The 23,882-nt window shown below is 38.4% G+C and overlaps 2 protein-coding genes across 4 annotated transcripts; one reads left to right on the top strand and one right to left on the bottom strand.

Moving 5' to 3' along the window:
• Window positions 1–646: 646 nt before the first annotated feature.
• Window positions 647–2,341, bottom strand: neurl2 (neuralized E3 ubiquitin protein ligase 2). 2 transcript variants are annotated; one of them, XM_059533000.1, is made up of 3 exons: window positions 2,157–2,341; window positions 1,327–2,050; window positions 647–1,217 (listed from the first exon to the last, which is right to left on the bottom strand). In XM_059533000.1, the coding sequence occupies exons 2-3, from the start codon at window positions 2,036–2,038 to the stop codon at window positions 1,102–1,104; spliced, it is 828 nt and encodes a 275-aa protein (XP_059388983.1). In that variant the 5' UTR covers window positions 2,039–2,050; window positions 2,157–2,341; the 3' UTR covers window positions 647–1,101. The 2 variants fall into 2 exon arrangements, with proteins under 2 accessions (XP_059388983.1, XP_059388984.1); XM_059533001.1 differs by lacking the exon at window positions 2,157–2,341 and having other exon boundaries at window positions 1,327–2,128.
• Window positions 2,342–7,522: 5,181 nt separating this feature from the next.
• Window positions 7,523–23,869, top strand: tex2l (testis expressed 2, like). Of its 2 annotated transcripts, none has more exons than XM_059532056.1 (12): window positions 7,523–7,892; window positions 10,838–12,130; window positions 13,929–14,129; window positions 14,297–14,582; window positions 17,056–17,288; window positions 18,338–18,478; window positions 18,654–18,753; window positions 19,726–19,858; window positions 20,428–20,559; window positions 21,082–21,294; window positions 22,412–22,532; window positions 22,932–23,869. In XM_059532056.1, the coding sequence occupies exons 2-12, from the start codon at window positions 10,847–10,849 to the stop codon at window positions 23,094–23,096; spliced, it is 3,009 nt and encodes a 1,002-aa protein (XP_059388039.1). In that variant the 5' UTR covers window positions 7,523–7,892; window positions 10,838–10,846; the 3' UTR covers window positions 23,097–23,869. The 2 variants fall into 2 exon arrangements, with proteins under 2 accessions (XP_059388039.1, XP_059388037.1); XM_059532054.1 differs by having other exon boundaries at window positions 20,425–20,559.
• Window positions 23,870–23,882: the final 13 nt, after the last annotated feature.

Genomic DNA, 23,882 nt, shown 5'->3' with positions numbered 1-23,882 from the left:
TGCTATGATATGTTTCAGGAATGTTTTAAGAAACCTCAACCATTTAAAAAGATATTGAAATATAGTGAGGTTCAAAAGTCAAAGACCATAAGTGACAATTCAACTACGTTTATATACTAATTTACAAATGGCAAAGAAAAGAAATTTTGAATCAGGATATTTACAAACACAAACAAAATGTCAAGACTGGCAGGTTGACATTTAAATTATGGCATGTTGACTTTTACCCTAAAAAGCCCACTGTTTCATGTTTGATACACAAGAGGCCTCTCAATTATCAATTAACATGATAATATATATATATATATATATATATATATATATCATTGCATTAGGAAAGATGCATTGCATTGCATAAAGAAGGTTCCCTCCACAATAAAACCACATAACTTTTATTCTTTTAAATAATTAATTAATATTTCTAAATAATATTTCTAATAATAATCTTAATAAGACATATAGGCCCATATTAGGAGATATAGGTAGAGTGACAACAGATATTTATATGTAGTTATGTATGTATGTTAAGATCTCAGTGATTTACATTTATCAGAATTTGCATCTTATTTAATGGCATCATAAATAACAGTACCTGCAAATTGACTATTTTGCTCAGTTTAGGCTTCTGAATAAAATTAAGTGTTTTTTTCCCCTCCTCCTCGAGTATGAGGTCTTTTTCTTACTATATCAGTTTATGCCATAAAACACTGATGTATCAAATACAAATATAAAACATAAAACACAAAAATATTTTCAAGTTTTTATCTAAAGTTTCAGTCTAAGATTCTAAACTGTAATAAACATTTATTTGGACTACTATTATTCAATATGCCAGGCTTTACATGGCTAATATGCATTTAGGCTATGGCTCGCTGAAAGATCACAGTAGCTATGAGAATATAAGAATCACGATTCACTGAAGTATTACTGGAAATGAATATTACTGTACCAAGTTTGAGCAACACTGTAAGTGCTACAAACCTTGAAGAACATTTATTTTTTATTTTATAGATATGTAAAGGTGGGCGAAGAAAAAAAAAAACATTCCAGCCACATTTAGTTTTAAAGACCTTTTCTGCTCAGATGTTTAATAGGTTATGCTCACTCATATTTACAATAGTGTTTAAGTAACTCAGGAAGTTCCAACCAGTCCAAAGCCATTCTGTGAATGATGTGTTTCTGGATTGTCTTTCGGCAGAGTGTCTGCAGTGAGGCAACTAAAACAAAGGAGCAAAAGAGAGGGATCATTACAGTCTGTCTGTCTGTTACAATGTGGGTCATATAATCATATCAAAGCATATTAGCAAGCTATAAACTGAAACTTACATCCATATTCCACCTGGACAATCCGAACACTTTTAGTAGCTGCAAATACATCCACAACAGCATACAGCGGCTTATTGGTGGGGATGCTCTTTGCAGAGGCTCCCATGTCTTCCCCATTGACTATAATGTGCATATCGGCATACCCTTGTCCCTTAGGTACATAGACAACCCCTATCCGACTGCGACGGGCAGTGGGGGGTAGAGCATTGGTTTTATACAGATCATCCAGGATGTGACTGAATCTTCCAGGTCGACTGCGTCCCACCAACTTGTCTCTGGGTATACCTATGTTTTCTATATACAGGTGAGTGTCTGTGAAAAATGTTTTAGGCTTGTTTTCTGCCTCATCACCAACATTTGGCTGTTCACCACCTTCTCCTTCTTCTTCAATGACTTTATTATGATTTCTTGTTATTGCAAATACCCAGCTGTCTCCCATATCCACTAGATCAGGCAGAGAGTATTCTGGCACAGTTTCCAGTGTTCGAGGGTCGTGGGCAGTAAGTCCGATCCTTAAATGACCACACCAACCCAGTTCTTTCTCTTCTATCTCCACTAGGAAGATCTCTCCAGGGCTTAAAGGGCCTTTACTGAAGCAGACGCCATTTGCAAAACTTTCTACTCGGGTGGCTTGAGTCCTCGAGGGGTCCAGTCTCACATTTGTCCCGTGAACTGAATGGAATTCCATAAACTTACCCAAAACTGCTGCCATTTTGACAGTTTTCTACAAGGCAAATCAAATAAGAGACATAACTTTGTAATAACTCAAGCTTAAATGTTTTTTTAAGCCTGTAAAACAAATGGACAAAGAATAAAATCTAAAAACTCACTTATTCAAGCAGAATATTATCCTCAGTGTTTATTGTCCTTTTCTCTGGGGATAGTCCTTGTTAAAAGCATGCTCTTTTTAAACGATACCTCCACCATGGTACACTTGTGGCTTAGGAAATTTTAGCCCTGAAGGGCTGACTATTTTTGACCTCCTGCATGTGTCAGTTGTGGTTTTAAATAGCTGACAGATATGGTGAGTGAAGACTAATGACTGGGAGGAGTTATAGCCTTCAGATCAGAACTGCTCATTGACAATTCACTATCCACTGTTTCTTGTAGATCATGGTGTTCATTAAAAATATAAATAAATACTGAATGGTCCTTGTAAGGAAGTACAGAGTGGGCTTGTGTTGTCTATTTTTCTAAGTATCATTTATATTCATAGTAGAGAGAGATCTGCGTTAAGAGAGCTCTGCGAAGCTTTATCTAGGCCAAAGTTACTGTAATTGTCCTCTTTTACCCCACCTCCCTAGCAAAGTCTGAGACAGTTAAATATTACAGGCTACAATGTGGGAATGCAATACTTTTTTGGGGAAATTTTCAAATTAAAAATAAAATGTAGTTTATTTTTTATTATTTAGCTATTCTTTAAATTAGTTTATATACTCAAGAATATTCTGATATTTATCTGAAAGTGGTCGTATTGTGGTCATGCATTAACCTGATTTCTATAACCAGAAACATTTTATGACAGTTAGCCTATTTACACATATTCAGAATATCCGCCATAACATTTATTTATTTATTTATTTATTTATTTATTTATTTATTTCACTTTTTGACACTCTGTCAATGGTCTGCAGATGAAAAATAAGCTTTCTGCTAATTCTGGCAATTGTCCCACTCAAGAGATCAAGTATTGCTTTGCTAGCCAGCAGTGTCTCTTTACGGCTACTTCAAGTTCGTATACCAACCTGTACCGACAAGCTGAGAAATTGTGGCAACTAGATATGCTCCCGTACCGCAGTGAGAAGCTCATTACCCGCTCTAAGCAAGATCAAGATGCCCTTTCACTGCTCGAGGCCAAGACTACTAGAGTTATAGTAGATGGAGTAGCCAGATATGCCACACCCTTATTAAGAGTGAAGGATATGCCTCTCCTGCGAGCTTCCCCAGATACCACTCTGCCTTGTCTCCGAGGAATTGAGAGGCGATTAGTCAGAGATCCAGCACAAGCAGCAGCCTACAAGTTGGAGATGAACAAGTTGAAAGGATATGTACAAGCGATACATCCTGAACAATTGGAGCAAGCTGAGGAGTCGTGGTACATTCCCCACCATATGACACAACATAACGGCAAGAACAGAGTCGTCTTCAACTGTTCATTCCAACACGGAGGGAAAAATCTCAACCAGTTGCTTCTTCCTGGTCCCACTCTGGGTCCTTCTCTGATGTCTGTCCTCCTGAGGTTCCGTGCACACACTGTTGCCTTGAGTAGCGATATTCGGGGCATGTTCCATCAGGTGCGAATGCTACCAGAGGACCACCCACTGCTACGATTCCTCTGGAGGGACCTCAACAGAGATCAGCCCCCCCAAGTTTATGAGTGGCAAGTTCTTCTGTTCTTCTGTTACAGTCAGCCAGGCGAAGATGTCAGAGAAAGTATACAGAAATACTTCTATGTAGACAACTTCCTCCAGAGTTTCCATACCCAAGAAGAAGCCAGGGCACTGGCATCTAAGTTGCGAGACCTCCTAGCCACAGGAGGATTTGATCTAAGACAGTGGGCCAGCAATGTCCCTCAAGTACTGGACTCTATCCCATCGGAAGCCAAGTCAAGTAACTTAGTATTGTGGCTGACCCAAGAGCAACCAGAAGCACAACAGTCAGCACATGGACTACTCTGGCACTGTACCTCTGACACACTGTCATACAAGTATCGCCCCATTGAATGCTCTGCCCCTACTATGCGTCATATTTACAAGGTTCTAGCCAGTCAGTATGATCCCCTGGGGTACATCGTCCCTTACACCACGAGATCTAAAGTCTTAGTCTAGGGTCTGTGGGACAAGAAGAGGGAATGGGATGACCCTCAACTTCCAGAAGAACTGCTCCAAGCCTAGCGAACATGGGAGCAAGAGTTACCAAACATCACGCACATCTCCATTCCCAGATGTTATGTCACTTTAAAGTTGGATAACCCCCTGAGTATCAGAACCCTACACATTTTCTGTGACGCTTCAGAGCAAGCTTATGGCTCAGTAGCCTACATCCAAACACTCAGTCCTCAAGGAGAAAAGGAGATAGCTTTCTTGACTGCCCGTTCCAGAGTTTCTCCAAAGAAACAACAGTCCATACCTCTTCTTGAGTTGTGTGCCACTATGACGGGAGCACAACTAGCCAAATTACTGAAGACAGAGCTCAGTGTTCCCATACATCAGGTCACGCTCTGGTCAGATTCCACCACTGTGCTGGCATGGATTCAAGGGGATTCGTGTTGATGTAAAGTCTTCGTCGGAACGAGAATTGCAGAAATACAGGAGTTAACAGACCCCAAGGATTGGCGTTATGTTGATTCCAAGTCTAATCCTGCTGATGACATCACTAGGGGCAAGACCTTGGCCGAGTTAGCCAAGTCAAGCCGATGGAGTCAAGGCCCATCATTCCTTCTCCTGCCCGCAGATCAGTGGCCTCAGAGTCCTCTCCTACAGCTACCTACTGAAGATTCAGAGCTGAAGCAGGTCACATTCTGTGGACTTACAGTTCCTGTCACCAACCCAGCTTTGCCTGACTGCAATCAATTTGGATCTTATAAGGAACTACTAGCAGCTACAACTAGAGCTTTGCATGGGGCGGCTACCCCTACTGAAGTGCTAACAGCTGAGGATTACAGAAAAGCCGAACTAACCCTCCTTCACCAAGCACAAATCCATAGTTTCCCAATCGAAATGGCTCATCTTAAGTCAGGAAAACCTCTACCAATGAGCAGTCGTCTCTTGTGCCTTGCCCCAGAGTATGACAGCAGTACCCACCTCATCAGAGTTGGAGGTCATCTCAGAAGAACAGAGCAGTTAGACGAATCCGCCATACACCCTATAGTTCTCGACCCTAAGTATCCCCTGAGCAGACTCATCATCCAGGACTTTGATGAAATTCTACACCATCCAGGAGCAGACAGGGTGTTTGCTGAAATACGTCGTAAGTACTGGATACTGAGAGGCCGAGAAGCTATTCGGCATCACCAGAGAACGTGCTTAGGCTGTAAACAATGGAGAGGCCAGCCCAGCATTCCCAGAATGGCAGACTTGCCTCCTTCAAGACTGCGCTTACTTCAACCACCCTTCTACTCTACAGGAGTGGATTGTTTCGGCCCTTACCCTAATCAAGATTGGGCGCAGACATGAGAAACGATGGGGTATCATATTTAAGTGTCTAACAACGAGAGCTGTATACCTGGACCTGCTCTATCAGATGGACACAGATTCATTCTTAATGGCCCTCCGAAGATTCATCTCCCGTAGAGGCAAGCCATTTGAGATCATCTCTGACCAAGGTACAAACTTCAGAGGTGGCAAGAAAGCACTACAAGAAGATTTTGCTGTGCTCCATCCTTCCCTCCATGAGAAATTAGCAAGCCACCAGATTAGTTTTAAGTTCAACCCCCCAGGTGCTTCACAATTTGGGGGCTGTTGGGAGAGAGAAATAAGATCCCTAAAATCAGCTCTCTGTTCTAGTATAGGGGATCAAATTGTGACCGAGGAAGTACTGCGTACTGTGCTTGTTGAGATTGAAGGCATTCTCAATTCGAAGCCAATCGGACATACTTCCTCAGACATAGCGGACCTTGATCCAGTCACTCCCAACATGTTGCTCATGGGGCGGCCTGACTCATCCTTGCCACAAGTAGTATACCCTGAATCAGAGTTGCTGAGCAAATGGAGATGGAGACACAGTCAGCTTCTGGCAGACCAATTCTGGAGACGTTTCCTCCGTAACTATCTCCCAGACCTGCAAGTCAGACAGAAATGGCACCGAGAGGCAGAGAATCTACAACCAGGCACAGTTGTCATGATTGTTGATCATCAATTACCCCGAGCTCAATGGCCAGTTGGACAAGTAACAAAAGTGTTTCCTGGGGAAGATGGGCGAGCCAGGACTGCAGAAGTGGAAGTCAAGAATAAGACCTATCTTCGTCCCATCACCCGGCTAATCAGCCTCCCAGCTTTACCAGATTGAGTACTCTTTAGTAGTACCCCTTTAACATACTTGATCACTTACCTTAGTGCCTTATCTAAATTACACATTTCCACAGCAAATGTGGGGGCGGCTGTAGAAAAGACCACCTAAGTATAGGGCCATTAGTGCCCCCTTGTGACTTTAAGAGGTATTACACTGATTTATCAGTATTCCCCTTTAACGATCCCTTTAACAGTATTGACAGGACACAGTTCAAAGCACGGACATTCCTCGCTGTTGTTCAAGCTGTTGTTGTTTTCTAAACCACTCACTCATATTAAGTTAAACTCAAACTAGCCTACTCTGTACTACTCTGCCATACTCTCTGCTGCCTGTACTACAATCATCCACTCAACTAATTCAAGAAATACTCTACAAGTCTGAAACCATTAAAGTGTACTTCGTCTCTGACCCGGACGAATTATGTCTGCTTAATTTCCACCAGCACCCACAATAGTCTACGTCACACCAGTTCATATGTATATATTATTTTACCTGATATGAAGTGTGCACTGCAAACACGAGCATTATTTATGATCATCTCCGTCCAGTCTGTAGGCTGTATTTGCATTCAACCACAATTGTCTTCTTGATTTCTGTGAAGGAATGTCTGCCGGGATCCGTTAAAACTTTAGTTTTGAAACAAAAGTGCTGTTCCTTCTATTCTGGCAGCCAAAAACCCAACAAGAAGACATTTTAAAGTCAAAACCTCAAACTTTTAGCGCACCTGCAATGAGTTCTGCCTTATGTTTTGCCTCCAGCTAGAGCGGTGACGTCACAGTGACTTGTGGATTAAAGGGAAAAAATATAAATTAGAACATGTTTAAGTTACTTTTTTAAAATTAAATTATTATTGTCCATAATTACTAAAATGCAGCCTAATAAACTGTAACAGTGAGCATTTCCAGTATTTTCAGACAATAATCGTAGGCCTAATATATGAATTCTGAAAGTGCTGTAGCCTACATGGTCACGGTAACAAAATCAGGACAAATATAGAGTTTTTAGGGTCATCGGAGTGTCTTGTTGTGTCTCTATAAGCGTATGGATGTTGGGGCAGGGTTTATTTATTTATTTATTTTTAAATCGGGATTAAAGTGGACTCCAGCCATACTTCCTATAATCAGATCGAGGAGCTGCTGCTCGCAAAATCACATCTGGATAGAGCCTGTGAGGGGGAGGAGTTAGTTTCTATGGGAATACACAGCTTCACAGTAATATAACAGCGATGCACTGCATAAGTGTAATAATATACTTCAGAACTCCGGAGGATCTGCGCGCTGCACAGTCCAGGTTTACTGAGCGATACATGCACATCTGCACAGCCCTGCGGATATAATGAACGACATAAGCGCACATCGCTCTTTAACTGAGCTTGTATCATAAAGTCTGATGTCAAGCTCTGTGCAGACTCATGATTCACGCAAGACGGTTTAAGAAAGTGTCATCTGTCTCTTTTCTGGGAATGATTCACGGAACTGCGACTCACTGTTACTGACAGAACGCAAAAGCTGATTTTCTTTTTCTTTTTTGAGATCAGGCGATTTTGCAGAAATTGGGTGAGTTCATTCTTTTGAAATTATCTCCATACTCACAGAAAGTTGCTTTAATGAGCATCCTTCATATTTTATAATCTGCATGAATCCTACAAAGCAATACACCATCTGCCTTGATGAATCACCTGCTGTGATGCCTGTTCATTGCAACAAATTAAAGTTTATCATACTGCTCAGTATTTGTTTCCATCATTGGCACTTGTCTCTGAGAATTATCAATGAATTCAATCCATCTGAAACATTTGCTTGAGTTTAAATCCAGTTCATCTGACATTAGGCCTAAGCAGTGCTATTAATCTTTTGAGATATTTTTTGTGTCTGTCAGACAGATCTGAAATAATTTTAAGGATTTTACAGTATTTTATGACGTATAATATGACACATTATATTTCCATTTACCAGTAACAAATTCTACAGAAGTTACATGTCTGTTTATTGTCTATCAAAATTTAGTCCAGATGGTCGCCTTCCAGTTGGCTGTCAATCAACATGTTTTTTTTTTGTTTTTTTTTTTACCACACACAGTAGCTCAGATGAGATGATTAAAGGCATTGTGTGTCCAAGTCTGCCTAAGCTTAAATTAATAATCAATAACTATTTATAGGGAGTGAATGTTCCACCATACATTGTGTTTTTACCCTGTTGTGAATCATAGCTGAAATTTGATAGGAATAATTCGGCAGACTTTTAGAGAAACCAATCATATTTTATTGTACTGTACCACACCAAATTTTGGTTTATGCAGATTTCTATATACTTATAGCCTACAGCATTGTTGATTGTTCAGAAGCAAAGACATCTCCAACAACATGAGAGAGGTCTGACATACCTCATGTAGATGTGCCCTCGAACAGTCTGTTGGTTTATTATTTCATCAGTCCATTTTGAATGAAGAAGGGATTAAAGAGAGTTTGCCAGTTGCTGGAGAATTGGTGTCACAGGGTTACATAACCACTGAAGGCAGTCTTTAACTTACTTTTAAATGCCTTACTTGACCTAGAAAGATAGTGCTAGATCTTCTGTTGACTGAACTAGAAAGGCCCATTATTTCCTGACTAAGAGATATATAGCTTAGTCCCTCATTGTGGTTCCCCTTGATGTACTAAGTAGTATTTTAGAATGTTGCAGCCTTTAGGGAAACTAATTACAATTAATGGGAAAAGCAAACTGAATACTGGTTCTGTCATGGTCTATAAATGTGTTTGTGTATTGTGTATTTAAGTGTTACATAACCTCTTGCTATTGGCTTCATATTTTCTTTTGTCGAGCACAGAAAGAAAACAATAAATCTATTAAGCAATGTGTATTTTCAGCACTTTAGTGTCCAAAATACATGCTGAAAATGTAACATAGACCACTCCACATTATTATCCAGACTAGAGTCCTGGGTGGGTCTAAAAGCTAGCTGTCACAGAGTCTGGTTTGTGTTCCCTGGGTAACCACTAGATGTCCTCCTTCCCCACGGTGTCTGTCACTTCCTGAACTACATTCCCCACGATCCCTGTCTCCTCATTGCACTCAGCTGTCCCTGGTCATTAATCATTGCACTCAGCCAATTCCCCATTAGCATTGTCATTTCCCTGTGTATATATACCCTGTCTGTTTTAGTATGTGTTACGGAGTCCTTGTATTTATCACGCCACTTCGGAGTTCTGTTCTTGCCCGTTTGTTTTGTGCCTGTTGATTTTTGATTGCCATTTTGGTTTTGACCACTGCCTGGACTGGATTTGATGTAATGGTTTTCCCTTATTAAAAGACTTCCTGCTATTGGATCTACCTGTCCTCTGTTCTTGTGTGGGGATCGTGACATAGCATTCTTAATTGGTTTAAGTCATACCTTACCTCTTCCTCTGTACCTCTGACCTGTTCCCTTCTGCAAGACTCTATCTTAGCTTTACCTCTGGGCTCTATTCTTAGGAAACATGGTGTCTCTTTTCATTTTTATGCAGAAAGTACTCAAATCTATCAATCAAAACAAACAATTACCTCTCTGGTTACCTCTCTTCGGAAATGTTTAAAGGAGGTTAAATCATGGCTCGCTCAAAATTTCCTCTTCTTAAATGAAGACCGAAGTAATTGTTTTTGGTTCTAATGAGAATTCTCAGTATATATGCCCTGATTTGGACAGTTTATTAATTTTTAGATCACAGGTGTGGAACCTAGAGGTGTTCTTGTCAACCAGCATTTAAAATTTGATAAACATATCTCCTTCATTATCAGTTGCAGTTTATCAACTTCGCCTACTGTCTAAAATCAGAGACTTTCTCACTCCCAAAGCTCAAGAAATGGCTGTTCATGCGTTTATTACATCTTGGCTAGATTACTGCAATTCCTTATATTGCAGTATATTGAAATTTTTTAATATTTCAGAGTAGGTAGATCTCTGAAACCCTACTTATGCATTATGTAATAATTATAGATTCTAGACATTATTCAAGGGGCGTCACATATAGAGATTTTGACTCAAAGGTCCAACGAGGTGTTTGAAGGCTCCAAATTATTGGTGTTTTCAAACTTTTTTAATAATACAATCTGTGACTGTTTAAATAAATGAATTAAACATGATTCATTTTGTTAATCCAGAAGCCTAGCTGTCGAAGGGGAAAAATATATATGATTTTGTTTGTTTTTAAAGCATTTAATTAAGATTTGTTATCTTACTCATAATACTCATACGTAAAAGGCTCTTTTCAGAAGCTTTGTTAAGAACCACTGTTGTTATGGAAGAAGAGTTATTTTTTTTGTAGCACAAAACTGATCCAGTCAATGTTTTGTCCAAAACGATCATTGCCAAAGAAATATCTTCCTCTTAATCATCATATTCTGTCATGCTCTAAAAACTGCTGATGGAAGTTGAAGCAAAATGACTGTGTTGTCCATCATATCTTGAGGCAAAATAGTTTAATTGTCTTTTTGGTGACTCAAAGATTTTTGCTTTTGCTCTGTAGAGATAAATCATGGCAGGGATGACAGGAAATGAAGGAACTCACAAATTGGCCAGTGGGACCCAGAGACCAGGTTTACAGCTGAAGAAGGACACTGACCAGAGAGGCATAGTAATCCAACTGACAGACACCGAGGGTGAATGGGACAATCTTGATGACACTGACCTCATATTCACCTTGGACTGTGATGGCAAAAAGTCACTTAGCTCCTTCCGAAACCAAAGACCATGTTCGGTCGACATTCAGACAGAGGGGGAATGGGGTCTCAGCTCACCTGCTTTCAATGTTCCTCCATCTCTGAGTTCCTTGGGAAACTCTTTCCCCCCGGGGTCTGGCTTCCTCTCGCCCACTCACCGACCCCTGGCCAGCTTAGTGAAGTCATTATCTACAGAACTGGAACTGAAAGAGTCTTCTCTAAAGCCCAAACCACTCCTCAGCCTCGTGAAGTCGATTTCCACCGAGCTTTCTCGCAGTGAGCCGGAGGTGTCTCAATCCAGGTCTGACTCCAAGCTCAATTTGCACTTGTTGTCGCAATTCACCCATCCCAAAAGCCGCACCGGTGACTCCCGCACCGCTCCTCCATCTCCAGTCAACTTATCCCCCACCGAGCCCAAAGCCAGCTTCTTCAAAATGGAGCTGGAGGACACACGACGCAAGCTCTCGGAGGCCATGCAGGAACCTTTGAGCATGTTCAGTAAGATCATGCGTGAAGATAGTGTTGGAAGCCCCAAGCATCAAAGGAGCACAGGATCAGTGGACTCACCAAGCTACAAAGGCTTTGGAATTGGGAAAACGACCAGTGACCTGACTGTATCTGAATCTCCTAAAAGTGCTAGGAAAGCAGAAAGTGAGATTCTACTGGAGTGCAACTGGCCTGTGAGACATCGCAAACGGTGTGTGCAGAAATCCTCGCTTTCCCATGAGCACCATAGCAGACAGGTAGACACTGGATCTGTGATGGAGTCCAGCACTCACGTCAGTGCATCCCAGAGCACAGATATGAATAGAACTGATCAAGATGGTTTAGCAGATTATGTGACAGAACAGGCCTCCTCTCCAGTGCCAGGAGTGGGTCTTGCCTATGTAGCATTTCTGTCATACTGCTACTTTATTGTTCCTCTGTCAGCGTATTGGTCTGGCCTGTTCCTTGGTTTAGTGTTTGGATTAATGTTGGGGCTTGTGCTTATCCGATGGGGCTCCATGAAACACTTTCCCAGTCAACAACATAGACTACATGGGACCTCTCATAATAATATTATCTTTGAAGCACTACAGAACAACGCACCGTCTCTCAAGGTCAGTTTGATGCATTTTAAAATATTTATATTTTGTAAAAAATCAATTGGTGTGATGATCTGTACTTGCAAGGTACAGAACTTATAATATAACAAAATATGTTAGTAAAATAATTTTTGTGTGTACATTACCATTCAAAAGTTTGGGGTCAGTAATTTCTTTAAATAAATTATATAACTTTTATTCATTAAGGTATACATTAGGGATTTAAGTTGATAAAAATAAGAAATATATTTCTTGTGCACATTATCAGTACATTATAATAGTTAATTGAGTGATCATGTGACGCTGAAGAAAATTCAGCTTTGCCATCACAGGAATAAATTAAATTTTAAGATTAACAAAATTAAATTGTAAATAATATTTCAATTTGACTGCTTTACAGTTTTAACAAAAAATAAAATAAAATGCAATGTTGGTGAGCATAAGGGATTTCTTTAAAATAAAAATAAAATATCTGAACAACTCCAGATTTTTGCAAGGCAGAGTATAAATATAAAATATATAAATATATATATATATATGATGCATTTTTTATATGACTGTGGCTGCATACAAAATTGCATACTTCCCTAATACTGTATATACTAGATGAAAAAGAATATGTAACAAAGGAAGAAGACCTATGTCTGAATTCACAATACTCATAGGCAAAAGTACCTGGATGACCTACTGCTTCTGGTGTGATTCTGTGTGCATACAATGGACACTACTATCCCATGAGGCCATGGGAGAGGATTTGTGAATGGCAGTGAAGCTACACAACTGACTTTGGTAGATCCCATGATAAGGACATAGTGAATGTAGTACATCCAGATTAAATTCATGCTACACATATTATAAAAATATATAACATACTTTTTTTAGTGATCGTAAAGTAATTACTTTTAAAAAAAAAAATAAGTACCTACTTACAATTTTGGACACAGCCAATTTATTCTACTTCCTAAATAGCATAGATTATCCACTAGGGTGCAGAAGACATGTAGTTGGGTTTCCGTTATAGGGTTAAATGAAATTTTCATTTTATTTTCATTTCATTTTATTTAACCCTACTGGGGAAGTCGTGGCCTAATGGTTAGAGAGTTGGACTCGCAATCAAAGGGTTGTGAGTTCGAGTCTCGGGCCAGCAGGAATTGTAGGTGGGGGGAGTCCATGTACAGTGCTCTCTCCACCCTCAATACCATGACTTAGGTGCCCTTGAGCAAGGCATCGAACCCCCAACTGCTCCCTGGGCGCCGCAGCATAAATGGCTGCCCACTGCTCCGGGTGTGTGTTCACAGTGTGTGTGTGTGTGTTCACTGCTCTGTGTGTGTGTACTTTGGATGGGTTAAATGCAGAGCATGAATTCTGAGTATGGTTCACCATACTTGGCTGAATGTCACATCACTAAATGCTAAGAAAAGCAATAGAACAGCACCACAGGTAACAACAGCCTTGCCGACTGCTATTAAACCAAAACCTGTACTTCAGTGTGTCAAGGCTCATGTCCATCAGTATTCTTTTTTTTTTTACACACTGCAGTGAACGTCACAGTGTCTAAAGTAAGCCTTAAACTTGCTTTTCTCCAAAGAATGAACAAAACCCTCATTACCACTCGCTTCTGTGAATTATTCTGCTCTTCTGTGTCTGATGGAGAATAACACACACCCACTACTTGTTACGGCTAGTTAGTACAGTAGCTACAGAGCTTATCCCAATGCCCCACTTCTTTAGTTTGTCTGTCTCTGTCCTAAAACTTTATGGTGAGAATTCATATATTACAGTTGAGTTGAAGTGAAATGTTTCTGCATTCTAGGGCTGGATGAATGAGATGTACGCATATGATCCAGAGACCTACTTTCCATCACTCATGCACACTGTGTATGTCACATTGGATGGACCCTGTTTGCGGCTTGACTACCCACGTAACAACATTCCCCGCTGGGCTACCTTTGACGAGCCCAGTTACGAAAAGATTTTCACCCACTCACGGATATTTCGACTCACTGGCAGCAAGGTCAGTGTAACACTGATTTTAACACCTTAGTAGAAGGACGTGCATTGCAGTGGTAGTGTGACACAGTTCTACTGATGGTCTCTGAACCCAAATGGCTGGAGTTTTAATGTGGCAGAATGTTGCATAGATGTCACGTAATTATAATGAAGTTGTTGCCTTGGTAACAGGTATTTCTTCTGCCACTGGCTTTGGCACACAAGAGAGTGTGGAACAGGAAGTATCCGATCTGTATAAGTTTGGCTGAAGGAGAAAGAGCTGTGGAAGAAGATGAGATGGCACACGGTCAGGAGGAGGCTCAGCAAGTAGAGAAACACCCGGGGCCTACGACAAATGTTTCCCATCCTCCCACACTGTACCTCTTTGGACGAACAGGGCGGGAGAAAGAGGAATGGTTCCATCAACTGTTTTCTGCATCCATTCACAATGAGGAGAACCATTCTGAATCTATATCTGGTAGTAAAAATGAAATTAGTTGAACTTAAAAGGGATAGTTCACCCAAAAATGAAAACTCATTCACGCTCATGTTGTTCCAAACGCGGTAAGACCTTTGTTCATCTTCGGAACTCAAATTAAGATATTTCTGATGAAATCCAAGAGCTCTCTGACCCTCCCATAGCCAGCAAGGGAATTGTCTCATTCAAGGCCCAGAAAAGTAGTAAGGACATCATTAAAAAAGTCACATGCATTGTGGTACTCTCATGAACGTGTGTCGAAGACTGACACAGAAGAGAAGAAATCATTGAATAAAGTCATTATTTTTTTATTTTTTTTTATCTTTCTTGTAGTTTCATTAAATTATGGTTGAACCACTGATGTTCTTACTACCTTTATGGGCCTTGAACATGTCAGTTGTGTTGTTGCCTATGCAGTGTCAGAAAGCTCTGATTAATAAGAAATTAATGACAGAATTTTCATTTTTGTGAGAACTCCCTTTAAAGGGATAGTTCACCCAAAAATCTAAATTATGTCATTAATGACTCACCCTCATGTCGTTCCAAACCCGTAAGACCTCCGTTCATCTACAGAACACAGTTTAAGATATTTTAGATTTAGTCCAAGAGCTCTCAGTCCCTCCATTGAAGCTGTGTGTACGGTATACTGTCCATGTCCAGAAAGGTAAGAAAAACATCATCAAAGTAGTCCATGTGACATCAGAGGGTCAGTTAGAATATTTTGAAGCATCGAAAATACATTTTGGTCCAAAAATAGCAAAAACTACGACTTTATTCAGCATCGTCTTCTCTTCCGTGTCTGTTGTGAGAAAGTTCAAAACAAAGCAGTTTGTCATATCCGGTTCGTGAACGAATCATTCGATGTAACCGGATCTTTTTGAACCAGTTCACCAAATCGAACTGAATCGTTTTAAACGGTTCGCGTCTCCAATACACATTAATCAACAAATGACTTAAGCTTTTAACAAACAAAACCAGCTGTTCAAACAAACCAATATCCCGGAGTAATTAATTTACTCAAACAGTACACTGACTGAACTGCTGTGAAGAGAGAACTGAAGATGAAGATGAACACCGAGCCGAGCCAGATAACGAATAAAAGACTGACTTGTTCTCGAGTCAAGAACCGTTTCTGTCAGATGCATCCGATTCGAGAACCGATGAACTGATGATACTGCGCATGTGTGATTCAGTGTGAAGCAGACTAACACACAGAGCGTCTGAACTGAACTGATTCTTTTGGTGATTGATTCTGAACTGATTCTGTGCTAATGTTATGAACCCAGGTAAACGGAAGGCTTGAATCAAGGGCAATCATCGCCAAAGATGCCATTACGTTGAGCACAAAAGAACCGGTGAACCGTTTTCTTCAACCGGTTTATTGAATCAAACTGTCCGAAAGAAGTACTGGTGATCCGAAAACCGATGCAACCGGTTCTTGATTCGTGAACGAGTCAATGTTTTGTTCATTATCTGGCTCGGCTCGGTGTTCATCTTCAGATCTCTCTTCACAGCAGTTCAGTCAGTGTACTGTTTGAGTAAAGGAATTACTCCGGGATACTGGTCTATTTTAACTCAGAGGGAGTCTCAGCCACATTAAAAAAGTTAACAGCTTAACTCATTTGTGGATTAATGCTTATTGGAGACGTGAACCGTTTCAAATGATTCAGTTCGATTTGGTGAACTGGTTCAAAAAGATCCAGTTACATCGAATGATTCGTTCGCGAACCGGATATCACAAACTGCTTTGTTTTGAACTATCTCACAACAGACACGGAAGAGAAGACAATGCTGAATAAAGTCGTAGTTTTTGCTATTTTTCGTCCAAAATGTATTTTCGATGCTTCAAAAAATTTCAATGGAGGGACTGAGAGCTCTCGGACTAAATCTAAAATATCTTAAACTGTGTTCCGAAGATAAACTGAGGTCTTACGGGTTTGGAACGACATGAGGGTGAGTTATTAATGACATAATTTGATTATTGGGTGAACTATCCCTTTAAGTGAACAGAACATACATAAATTGCATCAAACACAATTTGACAAAATAAGTCAAAAATGTTTTTGCATATGTTTTTAAATGTATCATATTTGATAGATCAGGCTTTTATGGTAATTTATGCATCACAACATTTCTATTGATCTAATTCATAAAGGAACATTTTGTAGTTGTCAAAATCTTGAATGAATATATGCCATATATAAAATATTTAATATATTAATTTAATATTATTCAATATAGTTAATAATAATGTTATAATCTTATTTTATATTAATATAATGTAGTATACAAATTATTTATTTAATATATCAATTATACAAATAAAAGTATCTATACAGAAGCCCCATTTTGTACAGTCTTGTAAAGGATAAAGAAAGAAGGTGTCTCAGCTGAGAAAATAACATTTTAAAAATGTTTTGCTAACATGAAGTTAGACAATTGTTTTATTTCTGAATTTTCTTTTGCTCTGTAGATAAATCTGCAGTGCATGAGGAGAACTCTTGGGGTCTGCCACATGGTGATGAAAGCTCAGTCAAGGACAGCAGTGAAGATGTGTACCATAGTGATTTGGCTGGCAGAGTAAAAGAGAACATTATACCAGACTATACTTCTTACATGACCAGTCTCAACTTCTCAGCACATGCCAGTCCACTGCAAAGCCCCTGCCAAAGCAGCATCCAGGGCAGTCCTACTGAAAAAGAGCAGGTGAGCTTTAAACAAAGAGGCTTTGTGTCATTTTTGTCACATGACCATGTACAAAAGCCTGTGATATACAGATGATATAAAAATTCCACCAAAGCATGTCATAATAAATAGTCTGCATGGCAGGTATGTCAAACTGCAGTTATCAAGAGTGGCTTTACATGCTGTTGAATTGCTAATGTGTAAAATTCAGTAAAATATTTGGCTAAAGATCAACCATGAATTATTAAATGCTGCTTTTTCCTGTGGGGTGTGAGAAGTGTGTCAGATGCTTAGAGACAGCGGCTAAAAATGACAGTGAGTTTTGCCTCCAAATGCAGGAAATACTATTACAAAATTCTGACAAACATTTTACTGCTTTTAAATTTTCTAAAATATTAAACTAGTAGAGAAATGTAACCCAATTCCAAAATGTTTATAATGTTATAAAAAATGTTATAAAACATCAAAGTTAGGAATGGGATTTATAAATCTGCTTATTTTTCATTGATGTTAATTTTTTTAATCATTTTAAATTGCAGATTTATTGAATTTGCATGAGATGAATCCTCATAGCTTCATAAAATTAAGGTTGAACCACTGATGTCACATGGACTATTTTAACAATGTCCTTACTAACTTTCTGGGCCATGAACGTGTCAGTTGTGTTGCTGTTTATGCAAGGTCAAAAGCTCTCGGATTTCATCAGAAATATTTTTATTTGTGTTCTGAAGATGAATAAAGGTCTTACGGGTTTGTAACAAAATGAGGAAATTATTATTTTGGTGTGAACTATCCCTTTAACATACTGCACAACAATTCAGCGTAGCAAGCTCATTAATGTAATGCAAAAATGTTCCCCAATATTATACCTCTTGACCTGACACAGTTTACCCCTAACATGGATCAGATCAGTTAATAGTTAAATTATCTTGAAATATATTAAGTAGTAATATTTTTACCTCTCATATCTCATTTCTCCAAGCTAAGAGAAAAACTTATTTGAAAAGTGGTATCTTCAGTGTATCTTCATTTATCCAACATTTTTTCTTCCATCACCCCTTTTGGAGCAGACCTTTTGTTGCCATGAAGATGACCCAAAACCTGACTGGTTGAATGCACTAATTGGTCGGATCTTTTGGGACTTCCTCCATGAGAAGTACTGGGCTGATAAAGTCCAACAGAAGATTCAGCGAAAGCTGAGCAAAATTCGGGTAAGAGAACACACAGGAATTACATGATGTTCTTTAACTGGACAAAGTGTGTGGAGCTTATGCTCTTTTTTATAATCTTCCTCAAGCATGGTTTGAAAAATCAATAGCTTATGATATTAATATTCCTACCACGTGTGCAAGTGCTTTTGTGTGAGTTTACCCTTTTTTTCCACAGTTGCCTTACTTCATGGATGAATTGACCCTCACCGAACTGGCCATGGGCTCCAGCATGCCCCAGATAACAGGCACATCTCTACCACAGATAAACAGCAGAGGTTGGTGAGGCTCCTAAGAGCCTCTTATAAAAGAGCAGATTAGGTCATTCATCCATCAGGACTGTTGAGCGTATATGTTATTATGTTCCTGCACTGAGCAGTAGATGAAAGGTTATTATCCTTCTGTAATATCAGGGATCAAAGAAGCACATAACATCACATCATTCTCCTCAGCGAATAGCAGCATGTCTGCGAGGAAGTGCACATGTGTGTTTATGCACTCAGCTGTATGGTAAAATGATCACTGTGTAGCATATGGGGGATGTATTATCCTCATGAGGAGTGAAGTTATTATTGTGTGGGGCACAGCATGCGTCGTTTTCTCTCCGCCTCATGATCTCTGGGTGTTATGTAACACCTAATGGCTTTCGATAGAGTCTGGCTCCCTGGCTCTGGTCTCATTCCATTTATGGATTTGTAAAATGTGTTAGTAGACATGTGAGTGTTTTATCGCACTATTATTATTTGAAATTTCATCCATAAACAGATCACATCACTTTAATTTTCACTACTCACATATAGTGGTGGTACTACAGTACAATTCCATAATGTACTTAAAGTGATCTATTTTCGCACACTAATTTTGTACTACAAATGATTCTTCAGTACTTCTTGAGATAAACTAAAGATCAACTAAGAGTACTCAACTGTGCTATTTTGGGACACCATGAATATGAACTAAAATGTGTTTTTTTACTACAAGTGGTATATATATATATATATATATATATAATTTTTTTTTTAAATACAGAAATAGTAAGTTAAAACCACATTTTAATTCATATTCATGGTGTCCCAAAATAGCACAGTTGAGTACACTTAGTTGATCTAAAGAAGTACTGAAGAATTGTTTTTATTAAGGAAAACAGAGCACTTTAAGTACATTATTGAAGTGTACTTTTTTTAACCTGTTAAATATTGCTATATTTTATTTCAGGAAAAAAATAAACTTGTCTCGTGTTTGTGTGTCAGGCCTTTGGTTACATTTGGAGGTGGAGTACACAGGAGCACTGCAGATGACTCTAGAGACCAAAATCAACCTCTCCAAACTTGGGAAGGAGGGAGTCCCCGAGGCAGAGACAGAGTTGGAGACCATTAATGTGTTGTACGTTTTTGGAGAATTACATTTATATTATTCATTATATCTCATTATATCATTATATCTCAACACAGCATAGACTCTGCAAAGTCTATTATGTGACCTATACCATACAAAATTTTGGAGTCGTTTTTTGAAAGACATTAATGGAACTCAATAATAAAATATTTCTTGAGCACCAAATCACCATCATGTGACCAATTAATGGTTGCTGAAAACTGAGATGTGTCATCAGAGGAATAAATTATGTAAAAAAATATTTTTAATAGAAAACAGTTATTTTACTATTACTCATTATGATTGTTTTTACTGTATTTTGGTCAAATAAATACAGCCTTTGTGAGCAAGAGTAAAAAAAAATCCTACTAACTACAAACTTTTGGACAATAATGTTTTTATTTTATACTATGGCATGTTATGCTTTTTTTTAAATCAAAATATTTTGATTGACTTTTGGAGCCCACTGTATGCTGTATGTTGTTCCATAGACTCAGTACCATCCTAGAGCTGTTTGTGGGTGTATGTTCATGATATCTCATTATGATGAGGTCCTATCTGGATGTGTTCTGCAGTAGCAGGTCCAGGCTCTCTGTGCTGGCTGACAGTGAAGAGGAATCATCAAGTGCAGGATCTTCTGATGAAGAGGAAGTTTCATCTGCTGACACTCAAGGAAGTCTGAATGAAAAGGCTGTACCTGGTGTTGAGGGGTAATTCTTATTTAATAGACCATTCATGTTATTCATTAAACAATTATTCTCTGAGATCTCGCAACTCTTTATTATTCGGAGGGGATGTATGTTAGAAATGCTGTTCTTGTAAATGAAACATCAAGATGTATGTGTCTTGCTGACACCACTCATGTCCTTAAAAGGGGTGGTTCACTCAAAAATGAAATATGATGAAAATCCATTTTTTACCCTCAAGTTTCTTTTTTATAATGGACTCTATATTGAGATTTTTTTAGGAGTATGTCCATGCTGCTTCTTGTACACACAATGAAAGTAGCTGGTGACCAGGAACAACCGTCCACACTTTCAGTGTATGGATAAGAGCAGCTTGGACATTTCACCAAATAACTTCTTTGGTTTTCCAGCCAAAAAAACAATACAGGTTTGGAGTGACATGATTTTGGGGTGAATTATGTCTATATAGCATCATCTCTTTGACAATAAATGCAGCTTAAAATAAATCAAGGCCACCTGATGAATAATTTACTTTGCTTCCCACAGGACTGCAGCTGGAGGCAGTACTAGTAGGCGGATTTTGAGATTTGTCGACAAGATTGCCAAGTCGAAGTATTTCCAGAAGGCCACAGAAAATGAGTACATTAAAAAAAAGATTGAAGAAATGTCCAACACCCCTCTGCTGCTTGCTGTGGAAGTTCAAGAGCTCTCTGGAACACTCGCCATCAATGTTCCTCCTCCCCCCACCGACAGAATATGGTACGAGCCATTCTCACTCACTTGAACACACGCTGTTAATGTTGCATTAGGGACTGAAGCTTTGCTTAAGCTTACACAGCGTCTGCAGAGATTATCTTGAGCAATCATGCTCCTTAAAGTTTGGTGCCATTCACTCTTGAAGGTTTGACTTTGTTGTAATTACATTTCAATTTGAGGTTTATGGATTAGAGACAAGTGTAACACTGTCTACTAACTGGGCGTGATTTGATGAGTTCAGTGATGCAGTCGCAGCCAGACAGAAGATATGTGATGTTTCAGGTGCAGTTATGAGGAGCAGGCTTTTGAAACAAAAATAAGTATCTGATAGTAAAATAATAAAAATACTGGTAACACTTTAGATTAGGGAACACATATTCACAATTAACTAAGAGTTTTCCCTCAATAAACTCCCAGTTTGCTTCTTAATAGTTACTATAGCAAGGTGGTTGCTAAATTTAGGTATGGGTTTGTAGTAAGAGATTTAAAATATGGTCATGCAGAATAAGGCATTGATAAATGCTTTATAAGTAATAAACAGCCAATATGCTAGTAATATGCATGCTAATAATCAACAATAGTGAAAATTGGTTCTTAAAATAAAGTGTTACCAAAATACTACTTATTCTTTAAAAGAATAGTCTTAAGTGAAAACCGAATATTATATAAAATGCAATTAGCTGAATTATTTGAGTCGGTTTTGAACTCATTGAGTAGGACTTTAGCAGATCTTTATATGTAATTTTATAATTACTTCCTTTGTCTTTGAAATATGTTTAAAGTGCACTGCCAAATGTACTGACAAGAATCTATGGCAAACTAAAACATACTTTCATCATCATTCTATTGAAACTTACATCTTATTTATTTAGATGCATTTGTAATTACAAATTTGCAATTTTGTGTGTTTAAAATATATGAACATACTACAGATTCAATTCTAATCAAGTACTTTACATGTGCCTTTATAGGTTTTTTTTTTTTTTCAACAAATCAAAAGAAGTGCACTTTAAGAGTTGGAAATTGGCCCACTCTTTGCCTATTAATCATTATATGCACTGCAGATATGTCTTTGGATGCATGCCCCAGATTTGTAAGCGTTTTTTTGTTTCTCTCTCAGGTACAGTTTCTGCGGACCCCCAAAGCTTGATCTAAGAGTCAGACCCAAACTGGGAGAGCGAGAAGTGACATTCTGTCATGTAACTGAATGGATTGAAAAAAAGCTGAAGGATGAGTTTCAGGTTTGTTTTAATTATATTATGATCTCAGGAGCTTCACTATAAATTGGTGAACATGTTAAGCATATGGCAAATAATTTAAATTAAAATTAGTAATTAAAAAAAAAAACATTCGAATTTAGACTGCCAGATACAATATTTTCAGAACAGCATTTTCTTTTAGTTTCAGTTTTATGAAAATCCTGCATGGAAATATGCTTTGTTTGTAAACAAATCCACTGTAAAATGAAGTGAACAAAGGACCAAGATATTTCTGACGTGGTCTGGAACTTTTTTTTAAATAAAGTCCATTCACTTTGTCTTTCCTAAAGTTGGGATCAGAAGGCAGGCAATGCAAAGATAATTATTTGCAATTATAATGTAAAATGTTTACATCGACCCTTACAACCATTATTTTTCCAGAAAGTTTTTGTTTTGCCCAACATGGATGACATTTACCTGCCGCTAATGCACTCTGGGATGGATGACCCACCAGCTTTCCCACAACACCCTGCAAAGCTCTCCCAGCATTCCTCTATGGCCTCCACTGACAGATGTGATCTGGAACATTCTGCAGAACTACAGTAGTGCCTCCTTGTGGAACAGACATAAAAATACACCAGTAACAGAACTCCCTCATTTAACTTCAACAAACTTCTAGCAGTGTAAGCTTCATTCGTTAAGCTTCATTTAAACATCACAGCACAAAGCAAAATATCAGTAGCTCTCACACATATTCTCTCTAAATATATCAGACATCTCCTTATACAGTCATTACAAGGCACTCTTTGTAAAATTCCTAACATCTCAGAAATCCAAGTCAGTTATTCTTAACATACCAGTGGCTTAATGTGTGAATAAACCATTTTATTACTTTATTTTGTTAATTTCCTGAGGACAACTGATTATGAACTTCCACAATGGCTTAAATTAGACAAATAAGCATTAGTAATAATCAATAACTATCAAATTTATTTAAGAATTCATATTTAGAATGAAATACAAAAAGTCTTACATTAAAGTGTTTGCTTTTTACGTCATAAATTATCGTTTAATATCAAAGACAGTTTTTGTACGATTTCACATTTTCTTGTCAAGTGTCACTTCAAGATTGTAATATCTGAACTTAAGCAGGCATTTGAATGTTACAAAAAAGTTTTTCTTTTTCATATTTATGCATTAGCATCAATGTCTCACTTTATTAACTTCTCAAAGCTGTCGAATGAATGTGCAAAGAAAATCTTCATTATTTTGTTTACCATCATGCTTTTTTCTCAGTAAATCTGTAAAATTGTATGTTGTGCTGCCCTTATAGGGATAGTTAACCCAAAAATAAACTTTCTGTCATCATTTGTCACTCATGTTGTTCAAAAC

The sequence above is a fragment of the Carassius carassius genome, chromosome 40 (genome assembly GCF_963082965.1).
Source record: "Carassius carassius chromosome 40, fCarCar2.1, whole genome shotgun sequence".
NCBI lineage: Eukaryota > Metazoa > Chordata > Actinopteri > Cypriniformes > Cyprinidae > Carassius > Carassius carassius.
This window is presented reverse-complemented; position numbering and strand designations above follow the sequence as displayed.